Below are 10216 nucleotides of genomic sequence, written 5' to 3'. Positions count from 1 at the left end.
GACTGTCACAAAATATGCACTGTCATCAAACTTTGCCTAATTCAAGGTCCATAATCCAAGAGTGCCTGGGGTGATTTGGGTGGTTATTGGACTTTGCCGAGATATTATGCCCGCAAACATTGTCAGCAAGTTTGGTGAAGATCGGATGAAAACTGTTCGACTTAGACAGTGGACAAGGCTAAATTTAGAGCTTTTCCAGTAATTCAAGGACAATAATCGGTTATCAAACTTGGCTGAGATATTATGCCCGCAAACACTGTTGGCAAGTTTGGTGAAGATCGAATGAAAACTGTTTGACTTAAGAGAGCGGACAAGGCTAAATTTGCAGTTTTTCGAGAAATTCAAGGGCTATAATCCAAGAGTGCCTGGGGCGATTTGGGTGGTTATCGAACTTGGCCAAGATATTATTCCCACAAACATTGTAAGCAAGTTTGGTGAAGAGCGGATGAAAACTGTTCGACTTAGAGGGCGGACATGCTTTGGATGCCGACTGCCCACTTGCCACGGATGTTCACATTATATGCCCAGCTCTTTCAGAGATGGGTGTATAATAAACGCATAGAGACAAAGACAAATGATATTTTGAGTATGCATATATTTCAATCAACTGAGTTTTACATAGGGATACAAAAGTACCTACATATTACTATAGTGTATATTTAACAGTAAAAATTAACTTCACAACAAAATTATAAAATTGAAGATCTTTACAAAAATTAAAAAATATCAGTACTATAACAGTTATTTGTTAATATGATAATGTATTTTCTTGGTATGGTAAAATTAAATATATTCTATGGTTAGTACTTTTAACAGTTCACGACCAATACAAAAACAAAGTCTGGGATTCTAAAAAAAGTAACATTGCTTCCCATTATACAGCACAATAAGAATTGCATAATATTCTCCAGCCCATACCACCCACAAAAGGTTTGCACTTCAATGAAACTACAGATTTTAAAGCCGTAAACATTTTAATTTTTACTAGAACTTCAAAATCATTAATATTCATGACAGATTTTTGTGTATTATGTGGTTCATCAATCAACAAAATTAAATCTCAGTGAACATGGCCCAATTAAAAAGATCCACAGTCATTTGAAGCTAATTTTAAGATATTAACATGTCAAAGTTTTTAATATCATATTTTATCTTTAGATAGATAGTAACGTTGCTGTTTTAATAAATTCACTCATGGATGGACTTTAATTCATGAAATGATTTTTATTTAGGTATGCCAAGTCTGGGCTTTTTTTCTAGAATTTCCTGATAAATGACAGTATGCCATTACTTCTCAGGTTTATCAAACATGCAGTGTTAAACAACCAGGTAGTACCTTAAATTCTAACTAAATGCATAAAATTTAACAACAACAGAAGTAATCACAGCTCTATGAAAATTAATATCTAACATGTACAACCCTGAAATAACCTATAGTGTTCATAAAATTAGCTGGTCTCACTTCTAAGTGAGGTACATTCTGTATTCACAAAAAAAAAATATCCATTAGGTATCAATATACTGTCCTGATTCTTCACCATTTGTATCAGTATCGACTTCTGTGTACATACACACTTTCTCATACATTAAAAGAAGCCAAATTGTGCACAATCTCAGTTCAAACATACAGCAGGTAAATCTGGAGAATTAATTTCAATTCATGAATATTAACAGTTTAAAGTAACTAGAAGTAGCAAAATACAGCTGAGACTCTGTATCTTGAATTCCAAGGGACCGAGGGTTTTACTTTGAGACAACCAAAAGTACGACTTAAAATGATATTTTTTTGCATTTGTTTTCGGGATAAGACTCGAAATAGACTGAATTTTGAGATTAGCAAGTTTGAGATACGGAGTTTCAACTGTATAAGAAATAAAAAGCAATAATATTGTACAGTAACATTCACTGTGTTTGTCTTGTATAAATAAAGCAGAGCTGATTTTCTCATGTTGATAGTAAATCATAACAACCTGTAACAAAAGCGTATCTGGCAGCATTTTTCTTAAACAAAAAACATTTGAAGCCAAAGTCATGGTACAACTATAAAATGAAACCGCTTGAGCATAAATGGCTCAAACACAAGGGCTGATACGAACAATTCATGTAGTTCCCAGCAGTTTTTCATTGTTATTTTCTCTTCTTTTTTTTTCCATGGATAACTTGAATCCTCAGATAGCTCACTTTTGCTCATCCCCATGCCAATTCAAGCGGACAGTGTTTCACTATATATTCAACAATAAAGCTTTTACAAAGTAAGCGAATATAAGGTAACTGATGGAAAACCTTGTGATATATTTTGCAAATCCTACATTTAAATAAGTAAATGATCCATTACTTCAAAGAGTTATTTGCCACAATTAACATTTTAAATTTTTTTTTTCTTTTGATAATATATCTAGGGAGAAAACAAATAATAAATGCTGGTTTTATATTACCTGTATCGTAAGATATGTAGAACAAAAGTTAACATAATATGTATATATATTGCACTACAAAATAATAAATGCAAAACTTTATCTAAAACATATTCTAACACAGACTTATGATATGCAAAAAAGAAATAAAATATTTGAACAACTTAGGCATAGACTAACCTGAAAGATAATTTTCTAGTACCATAGATTGATGTAAAGCAGAAAATTAACCCTTAGCTTGCTAAATTTCTAAAATGGACTGTTCCATCATTCAGTTTGGGCAATACCATTTATTATTTGAAGGGGTGTTCACTGAAAATTTACTAACTGAATAGCGAACAGTGCAGACCATGATCAGCCTGGACGGATGTGCAGGCCGATCTTGGTCTGCACTGGTTGCAAAGGCAAAACCAATCACCGCCAGCAGGCTAAGGGTTAAATAAACTCAACCTCGACATTGTTCATATGCTCATAATTACTCTTTCCACTTTGAAAAATAACAGTTTTAATCTCAACAAGTGTGATTTGGTACCAAATAAAAATACTGTATTTATACTACAGAAGAGTGCAGAAAAATCCTTTACTTTTTGTAGCACAACCTTGATGGTGACTAAATACAACAAAATACAACCTTGTTTCATTTAAAAACAATGATCTCTGTAAAACCTGGACCAAAAACAGCTAACTTATGTTTCCTCTTTGAACAGAACTAGAAAACGTAGTCCGGTTTATACCAGTTTTCTGTATAAAGGCACTTATGAAATATTTTGAGAAACGAATCAATTATTTTTAAGTCTAACATAATATCTAACACGGTATATTTTAACTATGGTAAATCTGCTACTTTCAATAACTACATAGCTGGCAATAGACATTTCTAACATAAACGTAAATCGGAAACGGATTACTGAATCCGTAAATGTTATTTGCAAATAATGGTGTAAGGGAGATACTTTTGCATTACTATTGGATGAAATTGTCTCCCTTAGACCACAAATTAGCCTAAAATTTTATGGATTCAGTATTCCGTTTCGTAATTACGTTTACGTTAGAAAGGTCTATTAAAGGCTTATAGATATACCATGCTGCTGTAGTATTCAAACAAAGTAAATTTAGCATGCTCAACACCATTTTTCTACAGAACTTTCCAAGTAAACTTATTGTCAAATTATCAACAAATATTTTCCATCTTTGATGTCACTCAACTTATCAATTTGAACTTGTGTATTCCCTCCTATTTTTGTTCATGTCAGTCTACATATATCTTCTACTTTCTTTGTTCACTTATCAAATGTCTTCAATTTCATTTAAACTTTCCAGTTTAAACATTCTTCAATTTCACAAGGGCTTAATTAACTTTCTTTGCTGCCTGGGACCTCTGTATTTGCTGAAACAGATAAAATGCAATTAAATACACTTTCAGAAATGAAATACACTGAAACTGTTGCTATCAAAGTCACATAGCAACAAAGAAGTAAGTTATAGAGATTCCAATCCTATATATTTCATACATAATATGAGACACTTCTTATAGGTCAGAGTAGGAAATCCAAGCAAAAATGAAAACAGAAAATGGCTATCCTATTTAAGCAAATGTGTCTCCTGAAATTTTTTTTGATGGTGATTACATGTTTTATCTGATACAGTCAAACTACATTCGCTCAGCCTCTGGTAATTCGTACACCAGTGCAAAATTTCATTCAATTAGCAAAGTCAAAGTCAATAAATTATGGTGATAGGGCTTATCAGTGTTGAAGATTTATAGGGCTTGAAATATGTAAATAGAGCATGTGCTATTCCTTATTCCAAGGCTTAAGTTGCATGAGCTGAAATAACATTAATGAACAGACGGTGACATTTTGTGGCATGTTTCATTTCTGACTAGCAGTGTAGGGCTAAGTTCTGTTTTCTGTAGAGAATCTAAGTACACAAATATAGTAAACCAGGTACAACTGAACTGAAGAAATAATCATAAAGCAAGATTCACTTTTGCCAACTTTCTTACATGAAGAACAATTATTTTATGAAAATGCATGCAATATTTTGTAATTTACTTATTACTGAAGAAAGTTCCTGACGTAAATAAAAACATTTTCAACGTTACTGGAAACCTTAAATTATAAACCATTCTTTAAAACAAGGCTGAAATTTTCAAAATGCAAACAGCTAATGACCAGAACCAAAAATTACCATAAATTCTGTGAAAGAAGACTGACCTTCTATGATAAGGAAAAATGCATATTTTCCTAGATATTAGTGATTTCAACAATCTTTAATGACATATTTTGAACGTGAACAAAATAATAAATCTGTTTCATTAACCATTAATATAGAAGATCAATATTCTGTTAAGAAAGAAATTATAAAATTTTCAGTGTCATCAGTTTTAAATATTTCCAAATTGTGCAGGCAATTTTATCTGTTGAAATAGACATAAATAAAATCTGAACTGAAAGCATAGAAAAAAGAATACTGCCAAGTTTAGCTTGCCACATACAATCACATACATCCAAGCAGTTAACAAGTCAACAAGTCACTTTCAAAAGGACCTATAGATGAAGAAAGTTGAAACATTTTCAGGCTCCGCTATACATCTTGGAAAAATTCAAGCAGTTTTATAGTGACATTCTCTAACACAGATTCTACCCTATCAAACGAAACTTGCAGTAAATATTAACGAAACTTCAACTAACAAGGCACTAACATAGCAAGACCAATACTTTCATTATATGAAAAGCTTTAGATTTTTTTCAAAACAATCACATAAAACATAATTACAAGAACCAAAACAGCACAAATTCTATAACAAACTTCACAAATAAACAAAAAGACATCACAAGGGAAACAAAAACACAAACCAGAAATGTAACATTTAAATGTGCATAATATATGATAGGGAAGTGCATGTTCATGGGAAATTATGTATTTAGAAAGACAGAATAATTTTTTTTTATCAATTTTATACTTTAACATGTCTTGTTATGTACGAAGAATTAAAGAAAACATTTATTAAGAAAGAAATAAAAACATGAGGCACCAAAGATGTACTGATAAACAAATACCTGAAACAACTTGACCATAAAACAAATAAAATTTTGCTAACTTTGGTCAGCTTCAAATTTTACTGAATTCTCGTCCAAAGATCTGGCTGTTATTATTAATCTATTTTAAAAGGCTACTGCCTAACCATGTTTTGTAATTGTAACGGAACAGACTATTGACTAAACATGTTCAGTCACAGGAAAGAATATTGATCAACCATGCTCAGTAACAGGACAGACTACTGACCAACCATGAAAACAGGACAGACTATTGACTAAACATGTTCAGTAACAGGAAAGAATACTGACCAACCATGTTTTGTAACAGGACAGACTATTGACTAAACATGTTCAGTAACAGGAAAGAATATTGACCAACCATGTTTTGCAACAGGACAGACTATTGACCAACCATGTTTTTTAGGACTGACTACTGACTAATCATGTTTTTGTAACAGGATAGGTCAATGACCATTTTTGGAACAGGACACTTCTGACCAACAATGCTTTACCAACCATGTTTTGTTATAGGAAAGACTATTGACCAATCATGTTTTTAACATTGTTGACTACTATTATTTAGTAACAGGACTTGGTTTTGCCTCCTTTATCATTTGTATGTAATTACAAAAATATCAAGTCCAAAATTAATTCATTCCAGAATGTATGAAGTACTCATAAGTTATAACAGACCATTTCTTCATGTATGAAACAGTAGTGAAGGAGGAATGACTTTAGATAATATATATTTAAACAAGTTGTCGCGCAAACAATGTGACTGTTTTAGATTTACCCACAGTTTTGAAATGGTTAAAACTACTGAGAAAGCATTGTATTGCCCTTAGGTTCAAATAATTATTACACAAAGACTGGCCCTGCAACAATTATGTTTTCTGTCTTACAGTGCAATATTTACTTCTGGAAAAACAGGAGTCGTCAATGGAAACTGTCGGAGAATAACAAGCTACAGCCAAATTACACCAGAAGATCTTAACTGTACTATATAAACTTAGAAATAAGCTAGCAAGAGAATAAATGTAACAATAAAGGTGAAAACACTGAAGTCGAGATTATTGAAACAAAGGAAAAATAAAAGAACTTAATTACTCACTACATCATAAATGGTTATTTCTCTGTAAAGGTGGGTGGAAATTAAAATACAGGTGAAATAAAATATAAAAATCAGGTTTCAGTACTAATGCAAATAATTAATATTCTGTGATACATATTCCAATAAAATAAAGTAAATGTAAAGTATTTCCTGGCATGCATTCTTAAGCTGAAATTAAAGTTCTGTCTTTGTATTTGATAAGGTAAATATTGGTTATAGATGAGATTAAAGATTACCGGTAATTTTCCTCACAAAGTTTCTCCAATTTTCCAACTTTCTATTTACCTATTATCAGTATTTCTACAGGTAAATCTGCTCAAAACTTCTTGTTTTGTCTACCTGTTAGATTTACCTAATTATTAAATTATTCAACAACCAGGTTGTGGTATATAAGGAACTTATATGCCTGCCTGTGTAAGACAGGTTTTTCCCTACCCGAGAGACAGTGTGGAATGAAAAAACAAGTGTTAGCAAACTTTTTTATCCAAGCTGTCCCGACTGTTGGGGAAAAAAGCTGTCTTATACAGGCAGACATGTTAGATCATTTTTCTTGCCTATCACGTTCAAAATATATTGTGGTGACAAATAATTTGGGTACTTCCTGGCATTATTTTTAGCTTATGATGTCATAATAGTGCCAGTACTATGTGACATCACCTAAGTGCACGTTATTTTAGACACATTTTTCCCTAGGGAAAGACAGGAATATCTATCCCTGGCGTGTGCTCAGACAAATGTGTACTTTCCACGCTAGGTAGGCAAGAAAATTTGGTCAAGTTAGTGGATCCGTAATGACAATCAACATATTCCGTTCCATTATGTTTTTTCAGTCTATGATTTCAACTTTCTCCGGTTGTAACAGGTAATTTTACATAATGGCCGAAGGATGTTGATATAACATTATGAAACTGCATAACAGTAAGGAAATCACTGTTGTCATTATGGATGCACTACCTTAACAAAGAAATATCTCCAGAATGTGTGTTACGAGTACTGTCACTCAGATACAATCCTGCATATGTGTAATTTCCTTTTAATTTATGCTTTCCTGTGAAATACTGTAACATATCGGTGAAATAAAATTCATATTTTTACTGTTTCAAGCATTGAAACTATCATTTATATTTTGAACTGGTACAAAACTACACCTGAATGTGGAAGAATATGAATTCTATATAACTGGAAATTCTATTCAAAATGTATTTCAATAAAAGTATAGATGTATATAAATATCTAAAGATCATGAAGATATATGCTGTACTGTAATAATAAAATGTAAAAGAAATCTGGAAACTCCACAGAATTATTTGTTAATTTTTCAGCATAAATATCAGGATGTCACCACACTGTATGATGCAATGCACATAACGTTGCATGGGTAAAATGGGTATAATTTGGGTAAATCCATCAAAAATCATAAAATAAAAAGAAAATTTGTTTGTTTTATATGCAAGATCGAAATATATATCTCTCATGAACACCATAATTTATATTTTCACAAGCTGAGCAGCCACACCTGAAAATATTGCAGAATGGTGTTCACTAGGTGAAATATATTTTGATCTTACAGTAAAATAAACAAATATCCCTTATTTCTTTAGAGAAATCAACTAAAGAGTATAAACATACCCCTCAACAAGAACAGTTCTAGTAAGAATGTTTAACTGTTTAACAGTTAACAATATAAATATTATGCTTTAATGCAGTATCAATGTTAAAAGAAGCTGTGGAAATAGCCACCTTACTATGTAGATTAAACAATAATACTGTGAAATCACAAATATTCGTGGAGGACTAATTTTCATTGATTTCATGGTTGTATCAATCCGCGAAATCAACCCTCACCCTGCTAGATTTCTATAATGAACTTGTCCATCTTTGAATTTGGACAGTACCATTAACTGTTAAAAGGGGTTCTAAGGGGTGCTTACCAAACAGATACTGACTGAATAGCGAACAGTGCAGATCTTGATCAGACTGCATGGATGTGCAGGCTGATTATGATCTAGACTGGTCGCGAAGGCAGAATCAGTTGTGTCCAGCATGCTAAGTGTTAAATCCCATTGAAAAGCGAAATTCTCATTCCTTTATCTTGATAAGTGAAAATCTACAAATTCATATCCAACTGAAACAACCATTCTGAGCAAAAGCATGAAGTTTTATACCCATAATATTTAATTATTTCACAGTATATTAAATCTACTGTTAGTGAGTAGAGCTGTTACTGAATGATTAAATATCATGAATTTAAGCTGTAAGTACAATGGTAGGCAGTACAAAGGTGTATCAAAGCACAATAATTATGTTTAATTAGGTATATATGTTTCACTGCAGAGCAAACCGTAATTCTGTATACATTCTGCAGCATATTGCTATAAATAGTTATGTAAGTAAAGCTAAAAGCTGTCTCTAAACTGGCTCTTTATTATTTCTTTTCCAGACTGTTAGTAATTTTAGACTGAATTTAACTCTTTCTGAAGAGCTCATTAAGAAAGGTATTGAAGTTATACAAAACATACCTCTTTTTGAAGAGCTAATTTCGACTGGTAAGCAATTCTAGACAGCTCGACATCAACCCACTTGGGAACATCAGGTATGAAGTAAGCCACTGCTATCTTCAAAGCCAGCAGGACATGCTGTTAACGAGAGAAACATATGAATGGAAATGTTTCATATTTACCATTGTGTCATTTCTGTATGACCTTGTGACCTTGTCTTTAAGTTTTTAAATTAATGAAAACACTGCATACCTTAACAATAAGGGAAATCTCTGTTGGAAAACAAGACATGAGCCGTCCCATTGGAAAACCAACATAGTGGCTTTGCGATCAGCATGGATCCAGACCAGCCTGCGCTTCCGCGCAGTCTGGTCAGGATCCATGCTGTTTGCTTACAGTTTCTCTAATTCCAATAGGCTTTGAAAGCGAACAGCATGGATCCTGACCAGACTGCGCGGATGCTTGTCGCAAAGCCACTATGTTGGTTTTCTCATGACGCGGCTCACATTATGATAAAATGAAGACGTTTCTATCTTTTACTTTTCAATTTATTATGAGAGGTAAACAATAAAGCTTAATATTTTGTATGTAGGAAAAATTCTACAGGTTTACTGACAATTTAATTACATGACTACAATAAAATACAGCTACTTTTCATTTTACCATAACTGTGTGCTTTATTTTCCTAGTTTTTATTAGTTGACACTTGATCATTTTACAACATAATACAAAATTACACATCTAGAGACAAAAATGCTGTATTAGCAAAATTAATACTGTACTGGTCAACACAGACCGGACTGACCACAACAAGTGAGTGAGTGAGTTGGATTTTACGGCGAATCGCCACAAAAAGAGTCATATATCGCCAAGAAGAAGTTAAACTGGAAAAAAACGACCACATTAAGATTTAATATTATCATATAATAAAATTTAATGATGGAAGTTTCTGAATTTACCTCAACAATGACAAAGATGAGGACTATATTGACAGGTGTAATGTTGGTTGGTAGCAGTTTCTGTACCTCTGGGTTCATACCAATCAGCGCACAGTTTGTCATCACAGCCATCACACTGATCACTTCAAATGCTGCCTGAATGAATATATAAAATAATTGCGTTTATAACCAGTCCTAATTATAAATGGAGCCG

General features: G+C 32.6%; 1 protein-coding gene across 6 annotated transcripts in view; it reads right to left on the bottom strand.

Moving 5' to 3' along the window:
- Positions 1 to 578: 578 nt before the first annotated feature.
- The window catches only part of LOC123549331 (anoctamin-10-like), a 58442-nt gene continuing 48804 nt past the window's right edge, over positions 579 to 10216 (bottom strand). For 5 of the 6 annotated variants that reach the window (XM_053545468.1, XM_053545470.1, XM_053545472.1 and 2 more), the window contains exons 11-13: positions 10024 to 10158; positions 9086 to 9202; positions 579 to 3801 (exon numbers count right to left, since the gene is read on the bottom strand). In XM_053545468.1, the coding sequence (XP_053401443.1) occupies positions 3763 to 3801; positions 9086 to 9202; positions 10024 to 10158 (291 nt within the window). In that variant the 3' untranslated portion in view covers positions 579 to 3762. Of the gene's footprint in view, positions 3802 to 6566; positions 6589 to 9085; positions 9203 to 10023; positions 10159 to 10216 lie in introns of all 6 variants that reach the window. The other variant, XM_053545474.1, reaches the window with a different exon arrangement.

This window comes from Mercenaria mercenaria, chromosome 6, assembly GCF_021730395.1.
Source record: "Mercenaria mercenaria strain notata chromosome 6, MADL_Memer_1, whole genome shotgun sequence".
NCBI lineage: Eukaryota > Metazoa > Mollusca > Bivalvia > Venerida > Veneridae > Mercenaria > Mercenaria mercenaria.
Note: the sequence above shows the minus strand (reverse complement) of the source record. Positions and strands in the feature narration are given on the sequence as shown.